At 44.8% G+C, this 16,342-nt stretch overlaps 1 protein-coding gene across 1 annotated transcript in view; it reads right to left on the reverse strand.

Moving 5' to 3' along the window:
- The window catches only part of LOC118367451 (ral guanine nucleotide dissociation stimulator-like 2), a 25,302-nt gene extending 12,192 nt beyond the window's left edge, over positions 1–13,110 (reverse strand). Inside the window, 2 exon segments of the mRNA XM_052494268.1 lie at positions 11,226–11,395; positions 12,831–13,110. Of these exon segments, the coding sequence (XP_052350228.1) occupies positions 11,226–11,384 (159 nt within the window). The 5' untranslated portion in view covers positions 11,385–11,395; positions 12,831–13,110.
- Positions 13,111–16,342: the final 3,232 nt, after the last annotated feature.

Genomic DNA, 16,342 nt, shown 5'->3' on the forward strand with positions numbered 1-16,342 from the left:
CTGCATCTCAGTGCTAGAAGTGTAACTACAGACCCTGGTTCGATTCTCGCCTGTATCACAACCGAACGTGATTGGGAGTCCCATAGGGCGGTGGAAAATTGGCCCAGCGTCGTCTGGGTTAGGGTTTGGCCAGAGTAGGCCGTCATTGTAAATAAGAATTTGTTCATAACTGGCTTGCCTAGTTAAATAAAGGTTAAATAAAAATAAAATACAAATCCATAGTCCCTCTATTATCATGACAAAGGTTCAGAACATGTGGCTCCACCTACTGCAGCATGTTTCTGTTGTAGATCTCATATCTGTCTGTTGCGCTTTCTTTTTCCCCCCTATCTGTATCTCATTGACATTGACCCAAAAAAACACAAGTTACCTTTGTCTCGACAAGTCCAGACAGGCTACAAGCCTTTAGCTTCTTTGAGAACTTCAGAAGAAAGCTACAAACACCATCTTGTCCACTTTCTTTCATCTGCCTTTTTAGTTTCCTACTTCCTCCTTGACCGTCGTTTTTCAATGACCGAGGGATAGTTTGTCTTTTGTCTTTCAGTTAGTCTGGCTCTCGGACTTAACACACAAACACACCTGGAGCCGTCATTAGGTAGGGCCAACCTCTCTGTGTGCCTGCGTCACATGGACACACCCATAACACACACAGAGATAGACGTATACAAACATATACACTCACTCCCTCCCTCCCTCACTCCCTCCCTCCCTCACTCACTCAGGCACAGACAGACAGACAGACAGACAGACAGACAGACAGACAGACAGACAGACAGACAGACAGACAGACAGACAGACAGACAGACACACACACACAGACACACAGACACACATACACACATACACACATACAATACATACACACAGGAGAGGGATGATATAATATTAGACTCAACTGTTGAACACACAGGGGACTCACATAGCCTACACACAATGAGATGGCCTGCAGCGATTGGCTGAACAATACCTTCTCTCTTTCAATCCCTCTCTCTTTACAATACCTTCTCTCTTTCAATCCCTCCTTCCTTCTCTCCCACTCTCTTTCCCTGTGTGAATGACCTACATCTGTAACTAAACCTGTTTGACTACCTCTCTTCCTACAATGAATAGAGTAAACTCATCCTTCATCATCAACATTTCAACAAACCTGCTCTGAGGATCATTACATCCTCTGACACTTTTTTACATTTTTATTTATTTAACCTTTATTTAACCAGGTAGGTCATTTACAACTGCGACCTGGCCAAGATAAAGCAAAGCAGTGCGAAAAAACAACAACACAGAGTTACACATGGGATAAACAGACGTACAGTCAATAACACAATATAAAAATCTATATACAGTGTGTGCAAATGTAGTAACATTAGAGAGGTAATAAGGCAATAAATTGGCTATAGTGGCAAAATAATTACAATTTAGCATTAACACTGGAGTAATACATGTGCAGATGATGATGTGCAAGTAGAGATACTGGGGTGCAAAAGAGCAACAAAAAAAACAATATGGGGATGAGGTAGTTGGGTGGGCTATTTACAGATGGGCTGTGTACAGGTGCTGTGATCGGTAAGCTGCTCTGACTTGTTAGGTTAGCTCTCTAGCCCTCGCTATCTCCCTACTTGCTATTCGGCCTGCTAACGGCTAGCTTGTCTAGCCCGGGCCTACGAACTGTTAGCTTGTTAGCACAGGCCTGCTAACCATCTGACTCACCTCATCCCAAACACTTCTGAACCCATTTACTTTCTATCTCTCTTTGATTTTTATTTGTTTATACCTTCCGGAAACCTGCCTCACCCACTGTGATACGGATTCGCTATCACTTTTAATTTTTATTTATTTTTATGACACACTCAAGAACCTCCAGACGCTAACCAGCTACAAGCTATTTAGTCATTGTTAGTTAAAAAAAAAAAAATTTAAAAAAAAAAAAACCTGGATAACACTCGCCAGCCCAGCTTCCCTGCCCATCCACCGCTGCCCCCTGGACACTGATCTCTTGGCTACATAGCTGACACACGCTGGACTGTCCATTAATCACGGTACCCTATTCTGCTTGTTTGTTTATCTGTCGGCCCAGTTGCCTAGTCAACGCCATTTTACCTGCTGTTTGTTGTGCTAGCTGATTAGCCTCGCCTACTGTTTTTAGCTAGCTTTCCCAATTCAACACCTGTGATTACTGTATGCCTCGCTGTATGTCTCTCCCAAATGTCAATATGCCTTGTATACTGTTGTTCAGGTTAGTTATCATTGTTTTAGTTCACAATGGAGCCCCTAGATCCACTCTGCATACCCCTGTCACCTCCTTTGTCCCACCCCCACACATGCGGTGACCTCACCCATTACAACCAGCATGTCCAGAGATACAACCTCTCTCATCATCACCCAGTGCCTGGGCTTACCTCCGCTGTACCCGCACCCCACCATACCCCTGTCTGCGCATTATGCCCTGAATATATTCTACCATGCCCAGAAACCTGCTCCTCTTATCCTCTGCCCCCAACGCTCTAGGCGACCAGTTTTGATAGCCTTTAGCCGCACCCTCATACTACTCCTTCTCTGTTCCGTGGGTGATGTGGAGGTAAACCCAGGCCCTGCATGCCCCCAGGTACCCTCATTTGTTGACTTCTGTGATCGAAAAGTCTTGGTTTTATGCATGTCAACATCAGAAGCCTCCTCCCTAAGTTTGTTTTACTCACTGCTTTAGCACACTCTGCTAACCCTGATGTCCTTGCCGTGTCTGAATCCTGGCTCAGGAAGGCCACCAAAAATTCAGAGATTTCCATACCCAACTATAACATCTTCCGTCAAGATAGAACTGCCAAAGGGGGCGGAGTCGCAGTCTACTGCAGAGATAGCCTGCAAAGTAATGTCATACTTTCCAGGTCCATACCCAAACAGTTTGAACTACTAATTTTGAAAATTACTCTCTCCAGAAACAAGTCTATCACTGTTGCCGCCTGCTACCGACCCCCGTCAGCTCCCAGCTGCGCCCTGGACACCATTTGTGAATTGATCGCCCCCATCTAGCTTCAGAGTTTGTTCTGTTAGGTGACCTAAACTGGGACATGCTTAACACCCCGGCAGTCCTACAATCTAAGCTAGATGCCCTCAATCTCACTCAAATCATCAAGGAACCCACCAGGTACAACCCTAACTCTGTAAACAAGGGCACCCTCATAGACGCGTCATCCTGACCAACTGGCCCTCCAAATATACCTCCGCTGTCTTCAACCAGGATCTCAGCGATCACTGCCTCATCGCCTGTATCCGCCACGGAGCCGCAGTCAAACGACCACCCCTCATCACTGTCAAACGCTCCCTAAAACACTTCTGTGAGCAGGCCTTTCTAATCGACCTGGCCCGTGTATCCTGGAAGGACATTGACCTCATCCCGTCAGTTGAGGATGCCTGGTCATTCTTTAAAAGTAACTTCCTCACCATTTTAGATAAGCATGCTCCGTTCAAAAAATGCAGAACCAAGAACAGATACAGCCCTTGGTTCACTCCAGACCTGACTGCCCTCGACCAGCACAAAAACATCCTGTGGCGGACTGCAATAGCATCGAATAGCCCCGTGATATGCAACTGTTCAGGGAAGTCAGGAACCAATACACGCAGTCAGTCAGGAAAGCTAAGGCCAGCTTCTTCAGGCAGAAGTTTGCATCCTGTAGCTCCAACTCCAAAAAGTTCTGGGACACTGTGAAGTCTATGGAGAACAAGAGCACCTCCTCCCAGCTGCCCACTGCACTGAGGCTAGGAAACACGGTCTCCACCGATAAATCCATGATTATCGAAAACTTCAATAAGCACTTCTCAACGGCTGGCCATGCCTTCCGCCTGGCTACTCCAACCTCGGCCAACAGCTCCGCCCCCCCGTAGTTCCTCACCCAAGCCTCTCCAGGTTCTCCTTTACCCAGATCCAGATAGCAGATGTTCTGAAAGAGCTGCAAAACCTGGACCCGTACAAATCAGCTGGGCTTGACAATCTGGACCCGCTATTTCTGAAACTATCTGCCGCCATTGTCGCAACCCCTATTACCAGCCTGTTCAACCTCTCTTTCATATCGTCTGAGATCCCCAAGGATTGAAAGCTGCCGCAGTCATCCCCTCTTCAAAGGGGGAGACACCCTGGACCCAAACTGCTATAGACCTATATCCATCCTGCCCTGCCTATCTAAGGTCTTCGAAAGCCAAGTCAACAAACAGGTCACTGACCATCTCGAATCCCACCGTACCTTCTCCGCTGTGCAATCTGGTTTCCGAGCCGGTCACGGGTGCACCTCAGCCACACTCAAGGTACTAAATGATATCATAACCGCCATCGATAAAAGACAGTACTGTGCAGCCGTCTTCATCGACCTCGCTAAGGCTTTCGACTCTGTCAATCACCAAATTCTTATCGGCAGACTCAACAGCCTCGGTTTTCGGATGACTGCCTTGCCTGGTTCACCAATTACTTTGCAGACAGAGTTCAGTGTGTCAAATCAGAGGGCATGCTGTCCGGTCCTCTGGCAGTCTCTATGGGGGTGCCACAGGGTTCAATTCTCGGGCCGACTCTTTTCTCTGTGTATATCAATGATGTTGCTCTTGCTGCGGGCGATTCCCTGATCCACCTCTACGCAGACGACACCATTCTATATACTTTCGGCCCGTCATTGGACACTGTGCTATCCAACCTCCAAACGAGCTTCAATGCCATACAGCACTCCTTCCGTGGCCTCCAACTGCTCTTAAACGCGAGTAAAACCAAATGCATGCTTTTCAACCGATCGCTGCCTGCACCCGCATGCCCGACTAGCATCACCACCCTGGATGGTTCCAACCTTGAATATGTGGACATCTATAAGTACCTAGGTGTCTGGCTAGACTGCAAACTCTCCTTCCAGACTCACATCAAACATCTCCAATCAAAAATCAAATCCAGAGTCGGCTTTCTATTCCGCAACAAAGCCTCCTTCACTCACGCTGCCAAGCTTACCCTAGTAAAACTGACTATCCTACCGATCCTCGACTTCGGCGATGTCATCTACAAAATGGCTTCCAACACTCTACTCAGCAAACTGGATGCAGTCTACCACAGTGCCATCCGTTTTGTCACTAAAGCACCTTATACCACCCACCACTGCGACTTGTATGCTCTAGTCGGCTGGCCCTCACTACATATTCGTCGCCAGACCCACTGGCTCCAGGTCATCTACAAGTCCATGCTAGGTAAAGCTCCGCCTTATCTCAGTTCACTGGTCACGATGGCAACACCCATCCGTAGCACGCGCTCCAGCAGGTGTATCTCACTGATCATCCCTAAAGCCAACACCTCATTTGGCCGCCTTTCGTTCCAGTACTCTGCTGCCTGTGACTGGAACGAATTGCAAAAATCGCTGAAGTTGGAGACTTTTATCTCCCTCTCCAACTTCAAACATCAGCTATCCGAGCAGCTAACCGATCGCTGCAGCTGTACATAGTCTATAGGTAAATAGCTCACCCTTTTTCACCTACCTCATTCCCATACTGTTTTTATACTGTTTTTATTTATTTACTTTTCTGCTCTTTTGCACACCAATATCTCTACCTGTACATGCCCATCTGATCATTTATCACTCCAGTGTTAATCTGCAAAATTGTATTATTCGCCTACCTCCTCATGCCTTTTGCACACATTGTATATAGACTGCCCATTTTTTCTACTGTGTTATTGACTTGCTAATTGTTTACTCCATGTGTAACTCTGTGTTGTCTGTTCACACTGCTATGCTTTATCTTGGCCAGGTCGCAGTTGCAAATGAGAACTTGTTCTCAACTAGCCTACCTGGTTAAATAAAGGTGAAATAAAAAATAAAAAAAATAAAAAATATGTGACATATGCTAATGACAGTTCATAAATGTTCCTAGACAATGAATAAAGCAGAAAACACGCCCTGTTTACACAACGGGCTAACGACACTAGGGGGTGAGCACATGTTGACACACAGGTGGAGACTTTCACAGCCTCACAATGATAGACTGGTTCAGGTTACTGCCTGTTAGCACTAGTAGAAGCTAGGTCTGGCTGTTAGCATAAGCAAATGTTAGCATGTTAACCAGGGAGGAGTTCAGAGACCTGGCAGTGTGGTGCCAGAACAACCATATCTCCCTCAATGTGAGCAAGATAAAGGAGCTGATCGTGGACTACAGGAAAAGGAGGGCTGAACAGGCCCCCATTAACATCGATGGGGCTGTAGTGGAGCGGGTCGAGAGTTTCAAGTTCCTTGGTGTCCACACCAACAAACTATCATGGTCCAAACACACCAAGACAGTCATGAAGAAGGCACAACAACACCTTTTCCCCCTCACGAGACTGAAAGGTTTTGGCATTGGTCACCAGATCCTCAAAAAGTTCTACAGCTGCACCATCAAGAGCATCCTGACCGATTGCATTACTGCCTGGTATGGCAACTGCACGGCATCCAACCATAAGACGCTACAGAGGGTAGTGCGTACGGCCGAGTACATCACCGGGGCCAAGCTTCCTGCCTTCCAGGACCGATATACTAGGCGGTGTCAGAGGAAGGCCCAAAGAAATGTTCAAAGACTCCAGTCACCCTATTCATAGACTGTTCTCTCTGCTACCACACGGCAAGCGGTACCAGATCGCCAAGTCTAGGTCCAAAAGGCTCCTTAACAGCTTCTACCCCCAAGCCATAAGACTGCTGAACAATTAATCAAATGGCCACCCGGACTATTTACATTGACACCCCCACCTTTGTTTTTACACTGCTGCTACTCACTGTTTATTATCTATGCATAGTCACTTTACCCCTACCTACATGTACAAATTACCTCGACTAACCCGTACCCCCGCACATTGACTCGGTACCGGCACCCCCTGTATATAGCCTCATTATTGTTATTTTACTGTGTTAGTTTTTATTTTAAAAAATTACTTTCGTTTATTTAGTAAATATTTTCTTAACTCTATTTCTTGAACTGCATTGTTGGTTAAGAGCTTGTAAGTAAGCATTTCACAGTAAGGTCTACTACACCTGTTGTATTTGACAGTGGTGGGAAAAGTACTCAACTGTCATACTTGAGTAAAAGTAAAGACACCTTAATAGAAAATGACTCATGTAAAAGTCACCCAGTAAAATTTTACTTGAGGAAAAGCCTAAAAGTATTTGGTTTAAAATATACTTAAGTATCAAAAGTAAACGAATACATAATTTAAAATTCCTTATATTAAGCAAACCAGATGGCAGCATTTTCTTGTTTCTTTAATTTACGGAAAGCCATGGGAACACTCCAACATTCAGACATAATTTACAAACAAAGTATGTGTATTTGGTGACTCCGCCAGATCAGAGGCAATAGGGATGATGAGGGATGTTCGGTTGATAAGTGCATGAATTGGACTATTTTCCTGTCCTGCTAAGCATTCAAAATCTAACGAGTACTTTTGGGTGTCAAGGAAAATGTATGGAGTAAAAAAGTACATGTGTGACAAATAAAATGTCATTTGAACTCTAGCTAGCATAGACTACTAGCCTTTGTAGCGCTGTTTACCGGCACCTATAAACGCACTGTCTGCACACATATGACTCTATGCAACAGACAGAAAGGAAGGTTGTGTAAATACATGGACTGCAAACCAGTTGAAGAGGATTTCAGCTCAATGTACACAGAAAGAACATAGAACACAGGACTTTTGGAGATGATTATTTGTGTGTTGTCATTAATGCTAGCCTACAACAGGTCACGAAAAACAGAGAAGCCTTTGTACTGTAGGCCTAAAGTAGCACTGTGCATTCAACGAATCAGGGTGTTATGAACTAGGCTAACAGCACAGTCGCTGTTTCTAAGGCACTGCAGTTGTTAAAGGGAGGCTAAATACAACTTGTTTACATTTTTAACATAGGTCTACTGTAGGCCTCCTTTTCCATGGTACAGTGTTTTTGTCTCAAGCAGTAGGTCTAAGGTTAAGTTTACCCACAACTCTTCCTGGTACAGTTAGCTACAGTATAACCACTTACTTGGGCCCAATCCACATCAACCTCAACCAACCACAATCACCACATCTCAGTCTGTGAGTGGCAATGGAACAGAGGCACCGGTGAGGATGTCTAATATTGTGGCATGTAACAACCCCTACGGTGTTTCTGTTCTACCAAATGCGCAAAATCTTTGAATCTGTTCGAGTGCATTTTCCTCAACAATCAATACTAGGACTTGGCTGCTCCGCTGTAAGGAAAAGCTGGCCCAGGGAGCAGATGATAATAATTATGGAAGTAAGTGGCTGAGGTCCATTCCATGAGAAACATCTTGATAAGGAAATTTGCTTGACTCCCCTCAGATACTGTATCATTCAAATCTCCCATTTTGTCTGCTCATGTTTACAGATTTTGTCCAATGTTTTCTTTTGATCGCCCACTTTTTCACATCGTTGCTAGTTTTAACTCAATGTTTATACTCTGTATGCGGAACTTCTCTCATGATTCAACATGCTCCTTGTCTCTATATTTCCATATTTTCTCTCCATAGAGGAAGTGCATAATGAGCGGAGACAAACACAGGAAGCAGGACGTGCTGTCGTGAGGAGCTGCTATTGTTTCTCTTTCTCTTTCCCTCACAACCCGGCCTCCTCTGACCACCACGTACGATAGGCATTGGTACAGGGCGGGAAAGAGCCTCACAATCTCACCATCTTCACCCCCTGTCTTTACACAGTCTCAAGTTCTACTTCCGTCACTCGTTTGTCAACATCAGACATTTTGGGCTTTGTCTTTTTAAATAAGTATGTATGGTTGTTCTACAGTATGAACAAATGGGTGCCTGAGCAAATGGGAGGCTATTGTCATGTGAAAACGTAAATCCCACCGCTGACACAAATATTGTTGACTACTTTACACAGCAATACAATTGGGGCTCGTAAATATATCCTCTGAAGTTGTATTTAAAGATGCCTATTGTCTGTTTTTTTGCAGCTCCCTTGCTCTCCCTCTCAGGCTCCCACCCCCGTCCTCCCATCTTTCCCCGCTCTTCTTCTCACGCTTTCATCTGTGCATCCCATGGTACCCTCTCTACTCTTTAAAGTGAGCCCTGGTGGTATGCTAGAGCTGCTCTTTGTCCTTATATCAAAGTCTTATCTGAAATCTCTTTGAAACCTTTGGTTCATAAGGTTGTTTTAACTATCAGGGTCATATCGGCAAGACACTTAGGTTTTTTTTTGTTCAGAATGAATATTCAGGAGACTATATGGGTCACCACAGAACTATGTGACAAACCATAGGCCCCATTTTAAGATAAGCTGAAATACTACCGAAATGATTCCACCAAGCTATACCTGCAAAACAAATGTAGCTCATATCTATGAAACCTGACCTAAAGAACATGCTTCCCTGTGTGTAAACGTTTCATTGCCTGCAGGGGGGATGGATTGTCAATGTGAGGCCTGACCCCATTGTCTAAATCCATTCACATGCATCTAAGTTTCCCTCATTAAAGAGTGAACAAGTGGCTTGATTCAATTCCACTTGATAGAATGTCCTCTGAAACCCGGCCTATGATATCTGAGTGGAGATGGGGGTGTGGCAGGTGTACAACACACAACACATAGACCCACCGGCTGGTGGCCACCCATAGATTATTTAACACGAGACACTTGGTACAGTGGTCATGTCATGTGACACAAACAGAACAAGAGGGAAGTTACCACTGCAGCTGGTGTCTTCTTTTTATAGCCCCGGGGAGTTTCTTGAGACTGCATGCTAAGTGAAGTCAAAGCCAATGAGACGAGCATCATGTGCACTACGCACCAAAGCCAAGTAGCCAAGTGTATGAGAGTTAGTCAATGGGAAATGATGGAGTTAATTGATATGTAATTAAGAGACAATCAACTAAATGGCAATCACGCTTTCATCTTAAATTGACCTGATAAGGTCTGCAATTATTGGGTGAATATAATGATTTGTAAAATCAAAGTGATGAAATGACATAGGCCTAAGTGTTAAAAATGAAGTAGTATAATATCTCACAAACACATTCTTTCCTAAAAAAAGAGGCGAGAACTTACAATGGAAACAATAATCTGTGTACTTTAGGGTTGAAAAGGAGTAAAACCCAGACATCAGTGACAGAACAACAAGACTGTGTGACTAGAGTAGAATAACCCAGAAATTGACTGCCACAACTTGTCTGATAAAACCTTGACAGCCTCTGTCTCGGCCAATGGAACATTAACAAAGGTTATACATTGTGAGAAAAACCTGCGTGCTGTCAACCTGTCCAGGTTTGCACACTTTCAAAACAACTAACACAACCCTTTCTGTTTCAGGGGAATTCAGCTGTAAATAAATAAATATTGAATTATATTACAAAATATATGTAATATGGTCAAAAAAGTCATGCTCAAGAAAGCAACATCTTAGCAAAAATGTTACAGTAGTCTTGTAAATCTCAAGACATGAGCATTGGTCTGAGGAATGTGATCAATTTTAAAGGGCAAGACTAAGAGGACAACCTGACTTAAAGCTGCAATAAGTAATTTTTTGGGCGACCCGACAAATTCACATAGAGTAGATCTATAGATCTGTTATAGATCTGTTATTCTCATTGAAAGCAAGTCTAAAACGCTGTAGAGCTGTTCTATGTGAGCTATTTCTATCCTCCTCTGTCTTCAGTTTAATTTTTAAGACTTCTACTTCCGGTTTTGTACACCAGCTTCAAACAGCTGACAATACAATATCTTTGGTTATTGAAAAGATTTTCACAGCAGTTTAGATGGTATAATGATTCTAATAGTTTGTTTTTTTCCAAGCACTGCACAGCTGATTCAAATAATCAAAGCTTGATGGTGAGTTGGTTATTTGAATCAGCTATGAAGTGCTAGGGCAAAAAAACAAAATGTGCACCCAAAACAACTTGCTTGTTTTGTCACATAAACTGAAAATAACTATTAGAATTTTAACAACAAGGAAATGGCAGAGCGATTTCTGCACAGTGCATCTTTAAATTATATGACACAGATGTGCTTCTGTATCAAACCAGCCATTTATTTTAATATGAGACCACTGGAGAAAGTTTGCTTATATGAGAGAACAAGAAACAGTGCCCCCCATAACTTTACAGGTATTAAAGTGCAACTGCACCTTCATGTCTCTCATCACAATGAAACTACTACTGCATTTTAATTGCTGTGAATGAGTTACTTACAGTACATGTTCCTAATCAAGTTAATCAAATATGAAATCACTTCCAACCTCAGAGGAGTCCAGTCCGGTACAGTCAGTCACTTGCCCTGATTGGCTGCTGAGGGGAACATCGTCAGTCGCTAAAGGCCGGTAGCCAATGAGGGGTACATCCCTTGACTCCACCCCTGGCAGGGCCATCCCACCTGTTCGCATACTACGAGGGATCATGGCACCAACAGCTAGAGACACAAAATAAACAACAGGCACAATTTAAATTTTCAACTCAGAAAATGTCATAGTTCATAGTGAAAGGCATAAAAAAAGAAGCACAATAGTATATATACCCTACAATAAAAATAATTGTGTACCAAAGCTTTGGTGGTAGCAGTTGATTTGCTTACATGATGATTTACATTTCACTGTGCCCTGCTCCAGCACTGAATTTGAATGCCAGCTCTTCTATCCTTTTCCCTTCTCTCTGATGTGGATTGCCATGATGATGGAAATCTAGAAACCACTGTTACACAGTGGAGGAGGATGTTGACATGAACCACTATATATATATTTAGAGATGGCAGATATTCATGCGATGATGCATTGCTGATTCACATTAATGAAACTGTGTCAGGACCTTTTTTGCCAAGCAAGTGTGATGTAGGCTACTGTATAGGAATGTACAGCATGTGGATATGTCACAAGACTTCCTGTTCTTGTATGGTTCATGTCATTACTTCAGTTATGATGCTAAAGGTGTTTAAATAGGTGTAACAAACATTTTATGTTTCATCTTTATCTGTATAATTAAGGGTTTGGTATTGTTATTTTATTTTACTGCTGCTCTTTAATTATTTGTTACTTTATTAATTTATTTTTGGTATTTTTTTTAAAACTGCATTGTTGGTTAAGGGCTTGTAAGTTAGTATTTCACTGTAAGGTCTACCTGTTGTATTCGGCGCTTGTGACAAATACAATTTGATTCGATTTGTTTTGGGCTACCTGTTATATATAGCTTTTTGTCTGTGAAATGAAACACACTTTTCTACCCTACATGCACTGTTATACAATATGGGACACCAATCAATTCAATCACATCATCTTTGGAAACACAGTACTAAACTTTTAAGTTTATTTCAGTCTTGAGGGAATGCATATAATTAGGCCTAGCGTTCTTAAAAAAATATATATTGGTAATAGGAAAACATATCTGTAAAATGTGTCTATATACTGACTGTTAGTTTGTCATCAGAACCAACCAACGGTTATCCAAAGGTCTGATTAACTTCCATTCGTGACATTGCTGCCTTTTTGAGGAAGGTAAACATGACATGTTGATCTGCATGAGTGAGTCCACACTGTAACTAGGCTACAGATAGTCACACCCCAATTGGACACGTTCCCTTTCAATTCAACCAACCGATGGGTGCTGCTGTATTGATTTCTCAACCAAATTGTGTTCACCTTAAATCATAGGACACAAGACACTATTGGGATTAAACGGAATATGATGATAAAGTTTGCGTGTAAAGCATTTGTTTCTTTAGTAACACAAATACATAAGGTTTAGGCCTATTCATAGAAGGCCATATGATATTCAATGCTACGAGGGCCCTGCAACTAAAGAGATTATGAAAATACAAAGTGTCATTCATGGCTGTATCGTATGAACGAACTTACTGAATGTTGCGTGTCCAACTATGGTCAGCTAAATTCCGCCAGCATCGGATATCTGTAGTGTCTGCCGCCGTGGAATATACGGTAACCGGTTAGTGGACGAATGTCGCGCTCGTCCGTTCCAGCACCGACGTCGGAAGAGAGTCTCTCTCCCCCTCTATCAGTATCTGTGTCCCCCTCTGGTCGCCTGTCAAGCTTCTATCGGCTGATAGCAGCACTGAGCACATTCGTGTGCAGCACACTCCGTCACTGCTCTCTCTCTCTCTGTGCTCTGACGGCGCAGTTCCTGTAGACTTGTGCTCAGCGCGTTTAGCAACATAGCCTACACTTGTTTCGCTGGCTGAGAGAGGGGGAAAAAGTGGTCGTCTCGGAAATATAGTCTATGTGGACTGTGTGTGGTGTACAATATTAAACATGTCAAGTCATCTATGGGCTCCTAAAATTAGGGTTTAAGAACAAAACCAATAGTTCCCTACGGAAATAAGCTATCTGCCACATTTTTTTCCTCCAATGCTGACAGTATGGGGAAACATTTCCAAAAGGAAATTGACCCACACTGCTGGAAGGCATTACAGGATGTCATGCCCACAGGGGCCATAAGGGTATGTGCCCCCTCAGATTTGTCCTTTTCTTGTTTGTTTTTATTTTTTCGTGTAAAAAAAAAGGTTCCTATTTTTTTTGAGCGGATGGTCAGGGAGCCTGAACACAATTCAAAATAAAGTCTAGACTGGAAAATGACAGCAAGAAGACCAAGCAGATATTATATTTCCTAACACTTTACTGAATACATTTAGTGTGTTCTCTCAGTCTATCATATGCAATCACATATTTACAATTCAACATCCATGTGTAGAGTGCGTATCTTATCATGTGTATGTGTGTCTGTGTCTGTGCCAGTGTTTGTGTTTCTTCACAGTCCCCTCTGTTCCATAAGGCATATTTCTATCTGTTTTTAAAATCTATTTTACTCCTTACATGAGTTACTTCATGTGGAATAGAGTTCCATGTAGTCATGGCTCTTTGTATTACTGTGCGCCTCCCATAGTCTGTTCTGGATTTGGGGACTTTGAAGAGACCTCTGGTGACATGTCTTGTGGGGTATGCATGGGTAGCTACCAACCCATTTCAGGCTATTAATCAAGTCTAACTATCATAGCTGCTAGACTTTAGAAAAGAAAGCAATTACTAATGACTCAAATTCCGTTCAATTTTTTACCCAGATTTTAGTGGAGATGCAGAGAAGCATATTTAGGGCTATGATACTGTATACCAGTGTGGTAGTTGTACTATGTCACGCACTGGTCGAAGTATTTTGTATTTATCTTTATGTATTGGGTCAGGCCAGGGTGTGGCATGGGTTTTTGTATGTGGGTGTGTATATATTGGGATTGTAGCTAGTGGGGTGATCTAGCAAAGTCTATGGCTGTCTGGAGTGGTTCTCAATCAGAGGCAGGTGTTTATCGTTGTCTCTGATTGGGAACCATATTTAGGCAGCCATATTCTTTGAGTTTGTCGTGGGTGATTGTCCTTAGTGTCTTTGTTCCTGTCGCTGTATTAGTTGACAAGTATAGGCTGTTTCGGTTTTCGTTACGTTTATTGTTTTGTAGTGTTTGTGTTATTTCGTGTTTACGTTTGTTTGATTTAACATGGATCGCAATCTACACGCTGCGTTTTGGTCCGACTCTCCTTCACCACACCTAGAAAACCGTTACAGAATCACCCACCCTAAACGGACCAAGCAGCGTGTCAACAGGCAGGAGCAGCCCAAAGAGGAGATGCGCAATAAGGATTTCTGGACATGGGAGGAAATCCTCGACGGGAGAGGACCCTGGGCTAAACCAGGGGAGTGTAGCCGCCTAAAGGTGCAGCAGGAGAAGAGGCAACAGGAGCAGCCCAAAGAGGAGGACGAACTGGACAGAAAAGGACCCTGGGCTCAGCCTGGAGAATATTGCCGCCCCAAGGAAGAACTGGAGGCGGAGAGAGCGGAGAGGCGCCGGTATGAGGAGGCAGCACGGCGACTCGGAAGGAAGCCTGAGAGTCAGCCCCAAAAATTTCTTGGGGGGCTCAGGGAGAGTGTGGCAGAGTCAGGAGTCAGACCTGAGCCAACTCTACCTGTTTATAGTGAGGAGCCAAGGAGGAGACCAGAGCCGGTGTTGGAGGTGAGCGAAGCAGAGACTGTGAAGGAGTTAATGGGGAAATTGGAGGAGAGAGAAATGAGGGAGTTGCTGTGTTGGTGCTTTTTGCATGGAATTCGCCCGACGGAACGTGTCAGGGACTTGATGGCACCTGGGTCAGCGCTCCATACTCGTCCTGAGGTGCGTGTTAGTCGGCTGGTGAAGTTGGTGCCAGCCTCACGCATCAGGCCTCCTGTGCACATCCCTAGCCTTGCACGTCCTGTGCCAGCACTGCTCTCAAGATCTCCAGTACGCCTTCACGGTCTAGCCCATCCTGTGCCACCTCCACACACCAGCCCTCCGGTAGCAGCTCCCTGCACCAGGCTTCCTGTGCGTGTCCTCGGTCCAGTACCACCAGTACCAGCACCACGCATCAAGCCTACAGTGCGCCTCGCCTCTCCAGCGCTGTCGGAGCCTACCTCCTCTACAGCGCTGCTGGAGTCTCCCGCCTGTTCAGCGCTGCCAGAGCTTTCCTCCTCTACAGCGCTGCTGGAGTCTCCTGCCTGTTCAGCGCAGCCAGAGCTGTCAGCCTGCATGGAGCAGTCAGAGCTGTCAGCCTGCATGGAGCAGCCAGAGCTGCCAGTCTACATGGAGCAGCCAGAGCTGTCAGTCTGCATGGAGCAGCCAGAGCTGTCAGTCTGCAAGGAGCTGCCAGTCTGCAAGGAGCTGCCAGTCTGCAAGGAGCTGTCAGTCTGCAAGGAGCTGTCAGTCTGCAAGGAGCTGTCGGTCTGCATGGAGCAGCCAGAGCTGCCAGCCTGCATGGAGCAGTCAGAGCTGTCAGTCTGCATGGAGCAGTCAGAGCTGTCAGTCTGCATGAAGCAGCCAGAGATGCCAGTCTGAATGAAGCAGCCAGAGCTGCCAGTCTGCAAGGAGCTGCCAGTCTGCACGGAGCCGCCAGAGCTGCTAGTCTGTAAGAAGCCGCCAGAGCTGTCAGCCTACAGGGAGCAGCCAGAGCCGCCAGTCAGCGTGGAGCAGTCAGAGCCGCCAGTCAGCATAGAGCAGCCAGATCTTTCAGTCTGCCAGGATCCGCCAGTCAACCAGACTCTTCCAGATCCGCCAGTCAGCCGGGATCTGCCAGAACTGCCAGTCGGCCAGGATCTGCCAGTCAGCCAGGATCTGCCAGTCAGCCAGGATCTGCTGAAACCACCAGCCAGCCAGGATCTGGTAGATCTATCTACCTGCCTGAGCTTTCTCTCACTCCCGAGCTTTCTCTCACTCCCGAGCTTTCTCTCACTCCCGAGCTTTCTCTCACTCCCGAGCTTTCTCTCACTCCCGAGCTTTCCCTCAGTCCCGAGCTGCCTCAGTCCCGATCTGCTCCTCAGTCCAGTGGGGTTCTGGGTG

Source organism: Oncorhynchus keta, chromosome 34, assembly GCF_023373465.1.
Source record: "Oncorhynchus keta strain PuntledgeMale-10-30-2019 chromosome 34, Oket_V2, whole genome shotgun sequence".
Lineage (NCBI taxonomy): Eukaryota > Metazoa > Chordata > Actinopteri > Salmoniformes > Salmonidae > Oncorhynchus > Oncorhynchus keta.